General features: G+C 40.3%; 1 protein-coding gene across 3 annotated transcripts in view; it reads left to right on the top strand.

The window, feature by feature from the left end:
* Positions 1-19,503, top strand: part of LOC144074277 (netrin receptor UNC5C-like) — a 238,936-nt gene that overhangs the window by 117,131 nt on the left and 102,302 nt on the right. For all 3 annotated transcript variants that reach the window (XM_077600617.1, XM_077600615.1, XM_077600616.1), the window contains one exon: positions 6,769-7,005. In XM_077600617.1, the coding sequence (XP_077456743.1) occupies positions 6,769-7,005 (237 nt within the window). The remainder of the gene's footprint in view (positions 1-6,768; positions 7,006-19,503) is intronic.

Here is a 19,503-nt window from a genome sequence, read left to right as displayed (position 1 = left end):
TGTTCATTTTTAAAAACTTAACCAGAAAAAATGTGTCCAATCAGGTTGCTCTTTTTTTATCATTCTGGGGTACATTTTAATGTTTTTCACTAGTAGATGTCCAATCCACTTGAAATGGTAGCACCAAATTTGTTCATTCGCTATCCTTCTACTTTAAATGGATTGGATATCATTCTTCAATGGCATACAATGGTAATAGACATTTGTTATACAAGTGTGGCCGACAAGATCCAAAATGTTAATTATTCATTCATTCATTTTCTGAACTGTTTATCCTCACAAGGGTTGCGGGAGATGCTGTAGCCTGTCCCAGCTAACTATGGGCACCAGGCAGGGGACGCCCTGAATCAGTGGCCAGTCATTCGCAGGTCACAAGGAAACGGACAATCATTCACGGTCACACTCACACTTAGGCGCAATTTATAGTGTTCAACCAGCCTACCCTACATGTTTTGGAACGTGGGAGGGAATCCAGGGAAAACCCACACAAGCCTGGGAACTCCACACAGTGAGAACCGACCTGGGATTAAACCCTCAAACCCAGAACTCTGAGGCCCACATGCTAACCAACCGACCGCCAAGTAGCCAAAATTATTATAATTATGGTTTCAATAGTAGTAATCATAGTTACGGCTTTATGCATAGATAAAATTATAAATTAATAAAATATGTAAATGTTGACAAAAATAAAATCATACAATATAAAAATGAAAAATAATATAAATAAATATAAAATAATATAACTAAATATAAAATAATATAACTAAATATAAAATAATATAAATAAATATAAAATAATATAAATAAATATAAATAATTTATAATATATTCATTCATCTTCCATACGTCCATCCTCGAAAGAGTTGTGGGCGTTGCTGGAGCCTAACCCAGCTGTCTTCGGGCGAGAGGCAGACTACTCCTTAAACTGGTCGCCAGTCAGTCGTAGGCAAACAGAGAGACAAACGACCATCCTCAGTCCCAATCAAACCGCCACCTGTAGGAATTGAGCCCGCGCCTGCCCGCACCAAAGTCAGGCGAGTGTACCTCTACACCACGAGGCAGCTCCATAATATCTCATCTCATCTCATTTTCTGAACCACTTTATCCTCATTAGGCTCGCGGGGGGTGCTGGAGCCTATCCCAGCTGACTCTGGGCCAGAGGCGGGGGATACCCTGTATCGGTGGCCAGCCGATCGCAGGGCACAATGAGACGGACAGCCATGCACACTCGCACCCATACCTGGGGCAATTTAGAGTGTCCAATTAGCCTACCATTGGATTGGATTGGATTGGATAACTTTATTCATCCCGTAATCGGGAAATTTTGTTATCACAGTAGTAAGAGGGTGAGGATGCAGGAATAGGAAAGGCATTTTAGACATAAATAGATAGGTAATAAGAAAGTTAATAAATAAATACATGAATAAATATAAAAATAAATAAGCGTGTTGCTTAGCACATACCGTAATTACTCGAATATAACGCGCACTCGAAAATAACACGCAGGTAATTTTGGGCCAAAAAAATCTGGAAAAACGCAGTAATCGAATATAGTGCGCACCTAAAATTTCCCGCTGACGAAAATCAGAAATCTTACCTTTTTTTCTTCGTTTCACGATTGTTTTGTTCAAACAAATTTATTCATTAGAATCCTTCAAATGAAGAGTTCCTCTCTCTCTTTGTCTGTCCTCTCATCCGTCTCCTCATACATCTTTCTTTGTTGAGAATCCTATCAACGTCCACGCTTCCTTCATCCACTTCCTCTTCCTCCCACAACACATCATCCGATTGGCTTTACGAGATGACGTAAAATCCGTGCGTCAAAGTGAGTTTGACAATGCTTTTTTCGATCGAAAATTTGTAATTTATTTTAGTTATTGATTATAACACTGAACTGAGAGAGGGTGAACTGAGACGAGTACGAGGCTAGAGGGGGGCAGTGGTGGTCTCGGCTTTACGAGATGACGTAAAATCCGTGCGTCGGCTTTACGAGATGACGTAAAATCCGTGCGTCAAAGTGAGTTTGACAATGCTTTTTTCGATCGAAAATGTGTAATTTATTTTAGTTGTTGATTATAACACTGAACTGAGAGAGGGTGAACTGAGACGAGTACGAGGCTAGAGGGGGGCAGTGGTGATCTCGGCTTTACGAGATGACGTAAAATCCGTGCGTCGGCTTTACGAGATGACGTAAAATCCGTGCGTCGGCTTTACAAGATGACGTAAAATCCGTGCGCCGGCTTTACGAGATGACGTAAAATCCGTGCGTCAAAGTGAGTTTGACAATGCTTTTTTCGATCGAAAATTTGTAATTTATTTTAGTTATTGATTATAACACGCACCCCCAACTATTGGAATTAATTATATTGCAAAAATCTGCGTGTTATATTTGAGTAATTACGGTATATACATTATACATACATACACATAAATGTACATGCATGCATACGGTAGGTCTTAACACTCAGCCATTTTCTGCATGTTTTTGTAATGTGGGAGGAAACCGGAGTACGCGGTAGAAACCCACGCAGGCCCGGAGAGAACATGCAAACTCCACACAGGTGACCATGACCTGGATTTGAACCCAGGTCTCCAGAGCTGTTAGGCCAACGCGCTAAACACTCGCACCACCGGGCCGCCGCTCTATAATATCTGTAAGATAGTGAAAATGAATTAGAAATAATAAATAATAAAATGTTCCTTTATAATCCCCAATTACCATATTTTCCGCACTATAAAGCGCACCTAAAAGCCTTCATTTTTTTTCAAAAGCTAAGTGTGCGCTTTATAATCTGGTGTGCCTAATATATGGATCAATATTGAGCCGCAACAGCTCTTGCAACTACGGCAAGCAGCTATCTATTTCCCCCATAGAAGAAGTAGTGCGCAGTGAATGCTGGGATATATAGTTCTTTTGTCAACCGATTGAAAGCGGTCGTCATTTACTAGGGTGTATTTACATAAGAACTCCTGTCGCTTGGCGTCAACAGAGCATCATTTAAAACTAGACTGTGAACTATATATATACATATATATATATATATATATATATATATATATATATATATATATATACATATATATATATATATATATATATATATATATATATATATATATATATATACATATATATATGTATATATATATATATATATATATATATATATATATATATATATATATATATATATATATATATATATATATATATATATATATATACATATATATATATATATATGTATATATATATATATATATATATATATATGTGTGTGTGTATATGTATATGTATATGCATATGCATATGCATATGCATATGCATATGCATATGCATATATATATATATATATATATATATATATATATATATATATATATATATATATATATATATATATATATATATATATATATATATATATATATATATCAATATTGAGCCGCAACAGCTCTCGCAACTACGGCAAGCAGCCCCGGACTTTATTTCCGGTGCGCGGTGAATGCTGAAATATATAAAAAGGTGTTTCATTTCGCTTGAGCTCGATATGGCACATTAATTCTATGTTCGCTGTCATTCCGGGTGGAAGTCTCAACTGTGGTCCGAGCTATCAGGAAGGCGGGAATTACTGACTAGATTAATGACGACTTTGGTGAGACGGACATATCTGATTGTTTTGTTGACATTCCCTTTAGCGCAGCACCATCTAGTGGATGCATAACGTAACCCGCCTCTACTGTAGACCTGTATAATGCGGCACAGCAGACCAGTGTAATGCGGAGCAGTGCGCCTTATAATACGGTGCGTCTTATATGTGCAAAAAAAAAAACTATGTCATTCATTGAGGGTGCGCCTTATAATGCGGTCCACCTTATAGTGCGGAAAATACGGTACATTCCTTTTTCAAATAATTTTCAATTAATTGATTACAATAATGGGTGGCCCAGTGGAGCGAGTGGTTAGCGCGTCGGGTTTGCATGTTCTCCCTGGGCCTGCGTGGGTTTTCTCCAGGTATTCTGGTTTCCTCCCATATTCCAAAAACATGCATGAAATCGCCCCTAGATATGAGTGTGAACGTGAGGGATTGTCTCCTTTCATTATGCGCTGCGATCGATACAGGGTGTCCCCCGACTCTGGCCCGGAGTCAGCTGGGATAGGCTCCACCACCCCCCGCGACCCTAATGAGGATAAAGTGGTTCAGTATATATATATATATATATATATATATATATATATATATATATATATATATATATATATATATATATATATATAAATGATCATGAGCATAGGGTACAGTCATGTCACATCTTTGATTCACTGTGGTGCAGCCATTGTTGTTGCCTACTCAACCTACACGTAGTTTTTTCCATGTTGGTGACCTTGACAAGCTATTGATACATGTGAAGAAAAAGGACACCAGAACGAGTGTGAAGAGATCGTTGATCTTATCCAAATTTTATTGGTGTTGACGAACTAAACAAAAGTTAAAACATAAGAGAGTAAACAAGGTAGAAAACTGAAGATAGTTATGATGAATTGAATGTCTTAAGTTGTGGATGGCATGAAATCTGTTCATTTCAGTTCAGGTCTTTCCTGTTTATTTAAGGACATTTCTGACCCACTTCCTTAAAATTTTCTATTTTTAACATAAAGTAACCTGAAAACAACACGGAGTGACCTTAAGCAGCGTTCCCCAACCTTTTTCTCACCGCGGACCGGTAAAGCTATTTTAGTTTTCTCGCAGGCCGGCTGGGGAGGGTGACAACTTAAGACAAAATTGTGTGAAGGTGGGGTCGGTGCACGAACGACATCCACAACCGCAAAAAAAAAGAGTCTTAAGCATAATAGCAATTATTTATTATTATTATTATAATAACATTTTTTCTCATTTCAATTAGCAGGGCGAGATTGAAAACGTTGATATTTTTTACTCTGACAGACCGGCACTAGGTAGCTCCAGGACCAAGTATCGGTCCATAGACCGGTGGTTGGACACCACTGATCTAAAGTCAATGGGAAGTGACTTAGAAATATGCCAAAATCAATACAAAGTGGGCCACCTAGTGGTGAAGGGGTTCACTTACCTGACTTTGGTGCGTGGGATCGATTAACCGCTCGGTGGTGGTATGATTGTGCATGCGAGTGGTTGTCTGTCTCTCTCTCTCATTGCGCTACGGCTGAATGGCGACCAGTCTAGGGTGTAGCTGCCTATCGCTCAAAGTCCCCTGGGGTTGGCTCAAGCTTCCCTCGGCGAGAATGCGCGATACGGATGAATAAATGAATACGAAGTGACAATGGCGGGGAATGAGTTAATGGATGGAAAAAAGAAATGGGTATGGCGAATGGAAAAGAAGTAGAATACAGGGAAGGAGTAGAATAGTGCTTCTGATCGATATGTCGATATGTGATACAAAAGATGAGTAGAGTAAAATATATACATTTCTGCAGTGTAATCGAAGTACAGATGCTCCCCTACTTACGAACATTCGAGTTACTGTCAGGAGCGGCCGGTTTGTCCCTCCTGACGTGCCGTCAGAGAGCAGCTGCAGTCAATCTGCTGATTGCTTCCCTTTTTGTTATTTAAGGAGCAATGAGTCATAGGACCATTGCCGGATCGTACTTCTGTTCATGTGTGTGCGCAGCATGCTGCCGTTTTGTTTCCATGCCATTGTTGATTTATAGATCCCTGTTGATTTATTAAAGGATGTCGTTTGAAGCCAACTGGCTCGATTCAACTCACGTCTCCCGCGCATGGGTCCTAATATATTCCCAATCGTGCTGCGACGACGCAGCGACGCAGCGAGCTCGTAACAGTTACGAACAACGGTACATACGAAAATGTCTGCGCGTAGGTTTTTTTTTTCTTTTTTTTTTCCAAGATGGTGCCGTCACGCGGAAGCCAGTGACAGTAGCTCTGTATATTCTTATGTTTTTCGTGTTTTACAGCCCTTCTATCTTTTTTTAAATTACATTTTAATATTTCTTAATACATTACTCTTTACTTTACTTTATACTTTTTACTTTAATGTTTTTACAACTTTCTTTGTTCTGTGAGCCTGGCTTCTTTTGGCTACTTCTTGTAGTGGTTCTTTCCGCCGCTAATACTGACGCCTAGCGCTGTGAGAGCTCACCCAGCATCCACCTTCCTCTGCCCAGTTCGTTGCAGTGCGTAAGTGCGTGAACGTATCTCCAGTGGGCAAAGAACATTTTTATCATTAAATATCTCGTGCATCCATTATTCAATATGGTTGGTGAAAAGTGAAATGCTTCTAGTGAGGGTGGTAGTGCAAGGAAGAGGCAAGCCATTTCATTTTAAACGAAAGTGGCAATAATAAAGAAGCACCCCAGAGTAATTGGAGCCAAATGATGCTAAAGGAGAAATGAGAATAAGAAGGCCAATAGGGAAGCATAAGAATAGAGAAGACACAAGGGTTTGAGTAAAGAGAAATGCTTTGCAAGAAAAAATATGTGCCTTTTGACAATCTTGACCTTGGTCCCCTTTTCACATCCTCTCTCTGATATTAAATCATAATTTTTCAGTGAGACAAAGCAGGATATATGTGCATGAGGCTGATACCTGCCTGTTCATTTGTCTATATATTTATGACCTTACCTAAAGCGATATGAACAGACATTTCTTAGAAATGCCATCCATCTCTTATCATAAAGCATTCGTGTGATTGTGTTGACCACAAAAAAATAACAAAAAGCCCTTTTCCTGACTTTACCCTCCAATCATCTTGAGTTTTTTTGCTTCTCAGTGCGAGACGACGACGACTTCCTGAGCCTGAGCGAGCTGCCCGAGACATTCCCGTCGGACCCACCCGAGCCGCTGCCACATTTCCTGTTTGAACCCGATGAGGGTTACATCGTCAAGAACAAGCCCGTAAACCTCTACTGCAAGGCCACACCTGCCACACAGATCTACTTCAAGTGCAATAGTGAGTGGGTCCACCAGAAGGATCACACAGTGGAAGAACGTGTGGACGAGAACTCGGGTAAGGACTCACCTCTCCTCTACAAAGCATCACTCATTCCAAGCTGAAGGCCTGTCAAGGTGTCACTCAAGTAGTAGCAGTTGTCCTTGTCATTGTGCTCGGTCCATTTCTCTGTCTTTGTCTTCCTCTACATTAACTTATTCTAAAAGTATCTTTTGAAATTTCTACTTCTTCTTTTCTACTTATTTCTCTACATCTCAACCTTATTCTTTTAAATTTACTTAGTCTTTTACTTTTACACTCCTACTCATTACTTATTTTGCTCCTTCTTTTGCCTCAACGTCTTCTTTAACATCTTGATCATCATCTTTCTCTTCTGCCACACCTGATTTTCCTCCTCCTACTTTGTCTTCTACTTTGTCATCTTCTTTAATTTTGTCTACTCCAACATCTCCTCATTTCTTCTACCATTTCTCATTCTACTGCTTCTTAAACCTTTTTTTTTTGGTTCATCTTTAGCCCGTGTCTTCTTTGGCATTGTCTATTTTCTATTACTTTTTACAAATGTTTCTTCCTCTAATTTCACCTTTTTTACTTGTTTCTTTCTTCATCTATTGGATAACTTTATTGGATAACTTTATTCATCCCGTATTCGGGAAATTTCGTTGTCACGGTAGCAAGAGGGTGAGAATGCAGATATAGGAAAGGCATTTTAGACATAAATAGATAGGTAATAAATAAAATAAATACATGAATAAATATATAAATAAATAGGTGTGTTGCTGAAATATATATATATATATATATATATATATATATATATATATATATATATATATATATATACCTATTTATAAATGTATATACATACATACATACATACACATAGATGTACATGTATACATACGGTAGGTCTTAACACTCAGCAGTTTTTTTCGTTAAAGAGCCTGACAGCTGATGGGAGGAAGGATCTGCGGAAGCGCTTTTTCCTGCAATGAGGGTGCAGCAATCTATTGCTGAAAGAGCTTCGGAGGGACTACACAGACTCATGCAGGGGGTGGGAGGTGCTGTCCATGATGGACATCATCCTGGTCAGCTTCCTCTGCTCTCCCACTTCCTCCACAGAGTCCAAAGGACAGGCCAGAACAGAGCTGGCCCTCCTGACCAGCTTATTCAGGCTGCACACTCCAAAGGACCGTAGTCTCCTCAGTAGGTAGTGGCGGCTCTGGCCCCTTTTATGCAGGGCATCTATGTTTGTGGACCAGTCTAGTTTGTTGTTGAGGTGAACCTCCAGGTAATTAAAATTCTCCACGATTTCAATGTCTGTACCCTGGATGTTCACCTGAGTGGTCTGTTGAGGATTCCTCCGAAAATCGATGACCATTTATTTTGTCTTACTGGTGTTGATGTAGAGGTGTTTTTGCCTATACCAGTCAACAAAGACTGTGATGACTCCCCTGTGCTCCAGATCGTTCCCGTCCATCACTCGTCCAACAATAGCGGTGTTGTCAGAGAACTTCTGGAGGTGGCAGGTGTCTGTATTATGTTTGAAGTCTGATGTGTAGAGGTAGAAGAGAAGTGGGGAGAGCACTGTGCCTTGTGGGGGCCCCGTGCTGCAAGCTACGACATCAGACCATGGCCCGAAAAGGTCCTCAAGCTCCACCAGACCTCTTTGGTGTTGCCTCTCTGGAGTTGGTTCTCTAGCTTCCTCCTGTAGATGGTCTTTCCCTTCCTTATCTCTCTCTTCAGCTCCTTCTGGAACATTTTGAGACTCTCTTTCTCCCCAGACCTAAAAGCCCTCTTCTTCTTGTTCAGGAGGGCCCTTAGATCCCTGGTGACCCATGGCTTACTGTTGGAGAAACAACGGACCTTCTTGGAGGGTACAATGTTCTCAACAGAGAAGTTAATATAATCTGTGATGCAGTGAGTCAAGCTGTCAATGTCTTTCCCATGTGAATTGCACAGCACCTCCCAGTTAGTGGTCTCAAAACAGTCCCTCAGGACCATGCTGGTCTCCTCGGTCGATCTTTGTATGATCCTCGTGGTAGGTTTTATTTTCCTCACCAAAGGGATGTAGGTGGGGATCAGATGGACCAGGTTGTGGTCTGACCGGCCCAGTGGGGGCAGGGGGACTGAGCTGTATGCCTCCTTTGTGTTGGCATACAGCAGGTCCAGAGTTTTTTGTTCCCTGGTGTGGCACTTCACATACTGAGTGAAGGTGGGGAGAGTAGAGGCCAAGGGAGCATGGTTAAAATCACCAGAGATAATAAGGAGAGACTGGGGGTGAAGCAGCTCGCAAGCGACTGCCGCATCGGCGGAAGGAGGTATATACGCAGTTATTGCGATAACTTGCGAGAACTCCCGGGGATGTAAAACAGCCTGATGCTAACAGCTACTATCTCGATATCTCGAGTGCAAATTTGCTCCTTCACAGTAATATGCCCGGGACTGCACCATCTACTATTAATAAAAACAGCTAGTCCCCCACCTTTCTTCCTACCGCTCTCCTCAGCATCTCTGTCCGCCCTCACCAGCTGAAAGCCATCCAAGGAGACGAGAGAGTCTGGTGTTAGTTCATTCAGCCAGGTCTCCGTGAAGCACATAATGCAGATTTTCCGATATTGTCATTGTAGTTTGGTAAGCGCCGCTAGCTATTCCATCTTATTGGGGAGAGATCTTACGTTCCCCATAATAATAGATGAAATGCTGGGTCTGAAGCGTCGCTCTCTCTCCTGACATTTTCGTCCAGCTCTGCATCCTCTTCTCTTCCTCTTTAACTCCGCAGGGAGCTCCAGGTCCAGGGGCATCCAGGTGTTGCGTAGCGCTAACAACTGATCATCTGTGTAAAACAGCGGAGGCATGGCTGAATGAGTCAAAAATGTAATGTCCAGAATTTGCAAAGATAAACTAAACTAATAGATCAAAGAATGCCTCTCGCACAACTTGAGTCTTGAAGTAGAGTCTTGAAAGTAAAGTTGTAAAACATTAAATTATGGAGTATAAAATATAAAGTAATGTAACAAGTAGAATCTTAAGAGACAATAAAACATAAAAATAAAGGATAAAAAAGCTGTAAAAACACAGAATACGAGTGAGGGTTTGAGGAGCTACTGCAACTGGCTGCCGCTTTTAACGGCGCCTACCATGTAGTACTCGTTCTTCTACTTTTTTCTTCTAAAATTCTTCCAGCTATTTTATTTCTTTTGCTTCCATTTTTACTTTTTTTCTCTACTTCTTCTACTTCTGTTTTTACTTCTTTCATTACTTCTATTTTTTCTCTGTAGTCCTACTCTTCCGTCTTTCACGAGCCATCTAAAAATGTGATAGTTATGTTTCAGTATAAGTCCTATCTCAGGTTAGGTTCACTAAAAATCTCACTGTACTTGTATAATGACAATAAAAGCATTCAATTCAATTCAATTCACATTTGTACGCAACGATAAATCACATCCGTGAAAATTACTGCCCCCATTTTTATTTACCGTGCAATAAATACATTTGTTGCCTATCATGAAAGGCATAGTCAGGACACAAAGGGAATTGAAGCCTTAATCTCAGAACCTGTGAGGCGGCTGCGCTAACCATTCCATCATCATGCCACCGGTTCAAAAAGTTTAAGCAGTACTTACTTACTTACTTACTCACTCACTTACTCACTTACTTACTTACTTACTTACTTACTTACTTACTTACTTACTTACTTACTTACTTACTTACTTACTTACTTACTTACTTACTTACTTACTTACTTACTTACTTACTTACTTACTTACTTACTTACTTACTTACTTACTTACTTACTTACTTACTTACTTACTTACTTACTTACTTACTTACTTACTTACTTACTTACTTACTTACTTACTTACTTACTTACTTACTTACTTACTTACTTACTTACTTACTTACTTACCCACTTACCCACTTACCCACTTACCCACTTACCCACTTACCCACTTACCCACTTACCCACTTACCCACTTACCCACTTACCCACTTACCTACTTACCTACTTACCTACTTACCTACTTACCTACTTACCTACTTACCTACTTATCTACTTACCTACTTACCTACTTACTTACTTTTACTTACTTACTTACTTTTACTTACTTACTTACTTTTACTTACTTACTTACTTTTACTTACTTACTTACTTTTACTTACTTACTTTTACTTACTTACTTACTTTTGCTTACTTACTTTTACTTACTTACTTACTTTTACTTACTTTTGCTTATTTTTACTTACTTTTACTTATTTTTACTTACTTTTACTTACTTACTTACTTACTTACTTACTTACTTACTTACTTACTTACTTACTTATTCATTCATGTCTTCATTTATTCATTCATTCATTCATTCTTTTATTTGTTTATGTATTTATTTAGTAGTAGGGGTGAGTAATTAATTGCTGAATAACAATTAGGAGTTAATCAGCAGAGGGCAGCCTGTTGTCTGTTTGCGAGGAGAAGGCATGTGTGCGCAACAGATCGACTTATTGGTGCCTGTGTTTCTTGGAGTTTTCAAATTAACTAGTAAAGGCAGCCTGTAATAAGTGTTTTTTTGGTCTTTTTATTTTTTTCTCTATTTAAAACATTTCACATGATAGATTTAAAACAGCTTTCAAACTTAAGAGAAATTAAACTACTACTGAGTGTAATGCTTCAAAATAACAAATGAAAAAATATATCAAATTGACCTTTTACCATCATCCTTTGTAAAACTCATTGGCTGCCTTTGATAGCTAATGAAGATAGTTAATTCGCTGCCACCTTCCCAGTTCAAATTCAGTGGACCTCTACTTAGTTTACAGTTTTTAAGAGCCACAATTGGACTTTCATCATTGGCATGGGAATTGAAAGAGCTAACCAAAAAGCAGTCTCTGGCCTTCTCTAACTTTTTCAGTCGTGGTTTATTTCTCCTTTTGTCATTTTGAGTTATACCGGCACTGTTGTTCCCACCTCGGAATAAAAATAAATAATACATAAATAAATAAAACTTACAGTCCTGTGCTTGTGTTTGTGGGTAACTGAGCCAAGACAGGAAGTAAGCCAAGCTTTATATTTCCACTGATTCAGCTGTCAAAGACACACATACACCCACTTAGAGTGAAAAGAAAAAAAGTCTATTCTACTCAGTGTTTTGTGGATTCTTGTGTCACATTATGATTTAAAAGAAGACCAAACTATGTGCTTTAGTCAAAACCGCTCAGCTGTGTCCAAGTGCCTTGGTTTTCTATTGTTTTGCTTGTTCATAGTTCATAGCTTATTGCTTTCACAAATGTTCTCATCTTTGTGGTATATTATGTGGGAGAGACGCATGCTGGATGTAAGTATAGGGTTTGGATGTATGACCTTGTTTTCAAGAAGGCATCACAAATGGATGTCTGTGTACGCATATGTGTGGTCCTCGTCACTGTGGTACATCACATACTATAGCCTATGCAAAAGGCATAGGGATAAGTGGATATACATAAGTCCATACAAATAGTCATATTTAAATAAACTCAGTCGTAGGGCATACACAGAGACATGAGGTATGAGTGTGAGTGTGCATGGTTGTCCGTCTCCTTGTGCCCTGCGTTCGGCTGGCCACCGATCGAGGGTGTCCCCTGCCTCTGGCCTGGTAACAGCAGGGATAGGCTCCAGCACCCCCCACGACCCTAATGAGAATAAAGCGGTTCATAAAATGAGATGAGATAAGGTGAGAATATATTTTTTCTGTTCCGCTGATCCTCACAAGGGTTACGGGGGATGTTGGAGCCTATCCCAACCAACTATGGGCTCCAGGTGGAAGACACCCTGAGTTGGTGGCTAGCCAATCGCCAAGGAACAAGGAGATGGACAGACTTTGAGGCTCAAACTCATACCTAGGGGTTGGAGAATTTGAGACAGCCAGTTGGCCAGGCCTCGAGAGGCTGCTTTATGATTTCACTGCAATGTCTCTCTTGCCGCATCTCCCTCGCGCAAAATTTCTACATGTACTATGTGGAGCTTTGCATTATTTATTTATTTTTTTGCATTAGTCAGTTCAGAATTAAGGCAAACACAATGGATCCAAAGCAAGCCGGTGCAATGAATGGTGGTGCGAAGAAAAGGCGTATGATGACAATCGATATTAAGCACAGAATAATCGGAATAAACGGAATAAACCTTGTAAACTTAGAAATTCAGGAAAACGTTGAGGTTTTCCTTTGGGGTGATCAGGTTGAGTAGGATTAGAAATGAGAGATAAAAGGGACAGTGAAGGTTAGGCGTTATGGAGACAAGGTCAGAGAGACCAGACTTTGATAATTTATGCCAGTGGTGCTCGCACTCTTTTGCTTCATGATCTACAAGTAGCCAACCTCCTGCGATCTACCTTGTTCAAGCAGCCAACCTCCCGGGGAGTATCGGCACAGAGGTTGGAGGGAGGGCAGCTCAGAACGGGTCTGATTATCAATTAAGGGCACCAAAATTAAGCTGTTCAACATCAAAGGAAAGACTTTGCATGCAGCTGTGAGAGGTTGTATATATTAGCCGAGGCTGTCGGCACCACAATTAGACCCCGATGAGACCTTATCAATAATTCGCAATTTTCACGCCTATACAGTACAACGCTTGCACAATTATCAATAAGTATATTTCTTAAGTATTTCAGCTATATAATATATATATATATATATATATATATATATATATATATATATATATATATATATATATATATAAATAAAATTAAATACTTTGAATTCTGTACTCACAGTGAAAATAGTACAATAATATCAGTCCCCCCAAAAAACGGGTTAATTGGAGTTTGAGTCCAAGCCCTTGAAGGGGATGCCCCTTTCAGGTACAGCTTCGCGTTCGGGATATAACAGTTTGTGATGGCTTTCGTGATCCAGGCTTTCCGGTTGCTCATCCAGTATACAGGCAGCAAGGCTTTGTTCTTAGTTGTATTAAGTTCATTGTGTCTTCTTGTGGCCATGTCTGGTCTACATTATCCATGTTATTCGAGGGATTAGTGTACTGTACTGACCAAGCGTGGAATCGAAACACCAGGTAAGAAAACGATCTAATAAACGAATAGGTAAAAACACAGCCTTTTTTTTTTAAAGCATGAGGATGGTCGAACCATTCAGCCACTGGGCCGCGCCATATAAAAAATACACATAAAACCATTGGGAATAACATAAGTACATGATAATAATAATAATAATAATATGTGTTTATGAATAAAATATTTAATTCATTCATCACCCAAGCTGCTTATCCTCGGTCACAGGGGTGCTAGAACCTAGATAATAGAAACATAGATAAATAACAAATAGAAAATGAGTTCAGAAGATTAATTCATTCATCTTCCATATCGCGTATTCTTGTAAGGGTTGCGTGGGTCACTGGAGCCTATCCCAGCTGACTTGCGGGGAAAAGGCAGACTACACCGTTGTCTGGTTGCCAATCAGCTGTACGGCACCAAAGTCAGGGGAGTGAGCCACTTCACCACGAGGCGGCTGATTCAGGACAAATTGTTGATTTGAAACCACCCATCCCGTTTCAAATCGATCGAATGTCTATCGCAGTAACTGGTATTGAAACATGATAATTATGCATTAGGGATGCTCTTTTTACATTTCTTAACCCCTACTTCTGTCTAAGTATTTGACATTCTGTCATGCAAAGGTATTTTTTTTTGCCATGACCTGGGTAGGTCTCCATTAGCTTAGAGTGGACTAATGACATATGGTGCTGTTCGCATACTTACTTTGTCTCCATTAGTCACGGTGTAAATTATTAGCTTGGAGCAGTATCTTCTCATTGTAACACACACACACGCACACATTCACACAAGGGTAAGATGTATTGGCTGCGGTGATTGGTGACCTCCTTTACTCCTTTGCTGCCATGGCAGTTATTGATTTCTTCTCATCTTTACCTTCTCTCCTGCTCTCTTCTTGTCAATGTTAGTCGTTTTCTCCACGCTTTCTCTTCCCCCATCACTCGCGTACTTTTTTGCATCTTTTATCCTCCTCCACCCGCCCTATCTTTTAGCATAACCCCAATATACGTTATTAACAACCACCTCGATTTATAGTCAAATCCATTGCAGTGTGCTTTCTACAAAGTATGTTCATTGGAGTCTATATGTTTTTGGGTGTCCTGGATTGTCTTTGTTGCTAAATCAGTTTGGCTAACTACTTGGATGGCCACAAGACATTTACAAAAAATGAAGTTATCTAATCTAATCTAATACAGTGGTACCTCGACATACGATCTTAATCCGTTCCGGGACTGAGCTCGTATGACAAGTTTCTCGTAACTCGAGGTAACGTTTCCCATTGAAATGAATGGGAAACAAATTAATTCGTTCCAACTCTCTGAAAAAAACACCAAAAACAGGATATTGGATTGAAAAAAATGTTTTATTTCTTATAATTCGCCATATATTGACAAAGTAATAAATAACGAGTGGTTTAATAGAAATAAAGTGTTTAATCTAACTAAAATTGGGCGGATTTCGCCGAGGGGAGAGAGAGACGCACAAAAGGGGCGGGGGGTTCGGTTTGTTTTCAACATGACGCACTCGTAAACAGAACAAACACTCCACCCTCACGTTCGCTATCCATGGGCTGTTTGCTGTCGTACTATTCCCTTCAAAATATTCCGAAAATGATGCACACAAATGTCCTCACAATCGGAGAACGCACGACCACTTGCCAACGAGCAGCAAGCAGTCTTATCAGCGATCGCCCCGCTGCTCATCTTCTTCTTCTTCTTCTTCTTTTTCACCTCAGGCGCCTGAGGATTACCCTCAGCAGCGCTAGGGCTGCCACTGGAACACGGATAAGTTCATCCAGGGAGTTGCCCAAGCCGCGATGGTAGCGTTCGGTCATTAAGGCCGGACAGCGGAGCCATAAGTGTTCAGACGACTCTGTTTCCTCGTCGCACAGGCGGCAGCGATCCGAGTCGGATTTCTCATGGGAGCTTACAGGGGCGCTGGCTAGCGGCTCCTTTTAGCTTGTAGCATCTGTGTTCGCATCCCCGGGGATGCTGTTGCGAGCACGAGTATACTTCATTACCCAGAAAGCCCTCTTTTCCCCGCGCATGGGCGTTGTGCGTTTCCTGGTCTGAATAGCTCATCCGGTGCTCGTAAATATTGTTATACGTACACGAAAGATATGCAAAAAAAAATGCCATGGCCACCTGGCTTGGTCGCATAACGAAATTTTGACCGCATCACGGGCGAATTATTCGATCGAAATTTCCCCCGTAAGACGAGCATTCCGTATGACGAACGGTCGTATGACGAGGTACCACTGTATATTGAATCAAAGAGTGATAACTCAAATAACATTAGATTTGATAATAGATTAAATCTTCAAGGCCAGTGATTATCTAACTGTGATACGAATACCACTTGTGGCTCCCCTTGTGGTACAAGGAAAAAAAGGACAGATCTAAACCTAAAAGTTATGTTTGATGTTTGGCTCGCTGGCTGCCATTGACAGTGCTCGACGTCAAATCAATTTTGACTATCGTCCTCAATGTCATTTCAAATATGGACTTTTTTTGTCTTTGTTTTGTTTTAAATGTGTACTTGCCTTGTTAATTAACTTGAGTTGACTGGCAGTTTCTTTCTTTCTCATGAAAAACAACCATCTTGAGTCAACGTCCTGTTTGCTCTGCTCCCCTTGTAACCTTTTTTTTGCTGAGACTTTGTTAGACCTCCTGGTGGAGCAGGCTAGCACGGGCCTTCGCAACATCACTGAACAAAAAATAAACTAACAATATCTCTGCTGCAGAACATTTTTGTCCGTCCTTTCATCAAAGTCTCTGCATTCTTTTCTCCTAAAAGCCATTTTTAATCCACTCATTTGGCCTCTTGCACCTCTTATTCTTTGTCTTTAGTCTGTGTGCTTAACTATTGGCTTCCTCTTTTTCCTGCTTATAATTCTTTTATTCCTAAAACATTTACTGAGCAGCTCAGCAGTCCCATTTTGATCCCTTTGCCTACTTGAGGGATACGGAGAATGTACACTTTGTCTCCATTCAGCTCTTTCTCTTAGCTTTATACACACACATGCACGCACACACACACACACTGTTCAGCCTAATCATTTATGTATTTTTTTTATCTTTTCAGACGTAGTGATTATGTATTGTTCAGGTTTTCTCCAGCTGATTTGGATTTTCAAATGAAATACCGTATTTTCACGACTATAAGGCGCACTTAAAAGTCTTAAATTTTCTCCAAAATAGACAGGTCGCCTTATACAGTGGTACCTCGAGATATGAGCTTAATCCGTTCCGGGACTGAGCTCGTATGACAAGATTCTCGTAACTCGAGCGGAAGTTTCCCATTGAAATGAATGGGAAACAAATTAATTTGTTCCAACTCTCTGAAAAAAACACCAAAAACAGGATATTGGATTGAAAAAAATGTTTTATTTCTTATAATTCGCCATATATTGACAAAGTAATAAATAACGAGTGGTTTGATGGTAATAATGTGTTTAATAGGAGTAAAATTAGACACATTTCACGGAGGGTATAGACAGCGGCATACACTGAGGTTGGGGGGGGGGCTGCTCGGGGGGGCTTTATCCACGGCAACAATGCACTCGTAAACGAACAAACAAATTTAAATTAACTTGGATAACTATATACAGACACTCAACGTTTAATGTAACTTCAAACAAAACTAAATTCTAAATTTGTTGTAATCTTTTTTACCTTACGTAGTTCTACGGGTTGACACCACCTGGCCGCTCCGCCGAAGTCTTCAAAACGAACGCATCAAGAGTTGTTTGTTTTTGTCTACGCTTCAAAATATTTCGATAATGTCGCATACAAATGTCATCACAATAGGATAACGCACGACCACTTGCCAACGAGAAATAGTCTTTAAAGAACGATCGCGGGAGCATCTTTCCTTAGAAAGAATAACAGGAAATACAATAGTAGAGCTTACCCACGTATTGATTGTGGGTAATGAAGTTTTATTCTGAGAAAGGTTGCCATTGCCTTTGGGTGTTGTGTGCACGAGTATACTTCATTACCCAGAAAGCCCTCTTTTTGCCCGCGCGTTGTGCGTTTCCTGGTCGTATGAGAAACTCGTCTGAATTAATTAGTTCTGTGCTTGTAGATATTGTTATACACGAAAGATATGCAAAAAAGACCTGGCTTGGTCGCATCACGAAATTTTGATCGCATGACGGGCGAATTATTCGATCGAAATTTCCCTCGTAAGACGAGAATTTTGTATGACGAGCGGTCGTATGACGAGGTACCACTGTATATGGACCAATATTAAAATTGTTATCACAATAAAATAAAATAAATCAGTCAGTACACCATCCTCTACAGGTCTGGCAACTACGGTAAGCAGCCTGCAACTTCATTTTCCCCCCTGCGCGATTCATGCTGGGCTATGTAGTTATTTGTCAATACACCCAATATGATGGCGAGCACACCAATTTGGTGCTCGCCGTCATTCCGGGTGGGTTGACAAAAGAACTCCAGCAGCTAGATTGGCGTGCGTCAACAGAGCATTCAAAGCTAGACTGCGAACTATATATATATATATATATATATATATATATATATATATATATATATATATATATATATATATATATATATAATATATTATATTATATATTATATGGATCAATATTGAGCCGCAACAGCTCTCGCAACTGCGGCAAGCAGCCCCCGACTCTATTTCTGGTGCGCGGTGAATGCTGAGATTTATAAAACGGCGTTTCATTTCGGTTGAGCTCGATCTAGCACATTAATTCTATGTTCGCCGTCATTCTTTATTAATAAAGTTTGGCTGACCTATCTGACACCGATCTGTTTTGTTGACATTCCCTTTAGCGCAGCCCCATCTAATGGATGGATTGGATTGGATTGGATAACTTTATTCATCCCGTATTCGGGAAATTTTGTTGTCACACTAGCAAGAGGGTGAGGATGCAGGAATAGGAAAGGCATTTTAGACATAAATAGATAGGTAAAAGTAAGTTAATAAATAAATACATGAATAAATATATAAATAAATAAGCGTGTTGCTTAGCACATATATACATACACATAAATATACATGCATGCATACAGTAGGTCTCAACACAGCCATTTTTTTGTTAAAGAGCCTGACAGCTGATGGGAGGAAGGATCTGCGGAAGCGCTCCTTCCTGCAATGAGGGTGCCGCAGTCTATTGCTAAAGGAGCTTCGGAGGGACTCCACAGACTCATGCAGGGGGTGGGAGGTGCTGTCCATGATGGACATCATCCTGGTCAGCATTCTCCGCTCTCCCACTTCCTCCACAGAGTCCAGAGGACAGCCCAGAACACAGCTGGCTCTCCTGACCAGCTTATTCAGCCTGCTCCTGTCCCTCTCCGTGCTCCCGCATTCCCAACAGAGAACTGCATAAAACACTGTAGATGCCACCACAGTGTCGTAGAAAGTCCTCAGCAGTGTCCTGCACACTCCAAAGGACCGTAGACTCCTCAGTAGGTAGAGGCGGCTCTGGCCCCTTTTGTACAGGGCATCTATGTTTGTGGACCAGTCT

The sequence above is a fragment of the Stigmatopora argus genome, chromosome 5 (assembly GCF_051989625.1).
Source record: "Stigmatopora argus isolate UIUO_Sarg chromosome 5, RoL_Sarg_1.0, whole genome shotgun sequence".
Classification (NCBI taxonomy): domain Eukaryota; kingdom Metazoa; phylum Chordata; class Actinopteri; order Syngnathiformes; family Syngnathidae; genus Stigmatopora; species Stigmatopora argus.
Note: the sequence above shows the minus strand (reverse complement) of the source record. Positions and strands in the feature narration are given on the sequence as shown.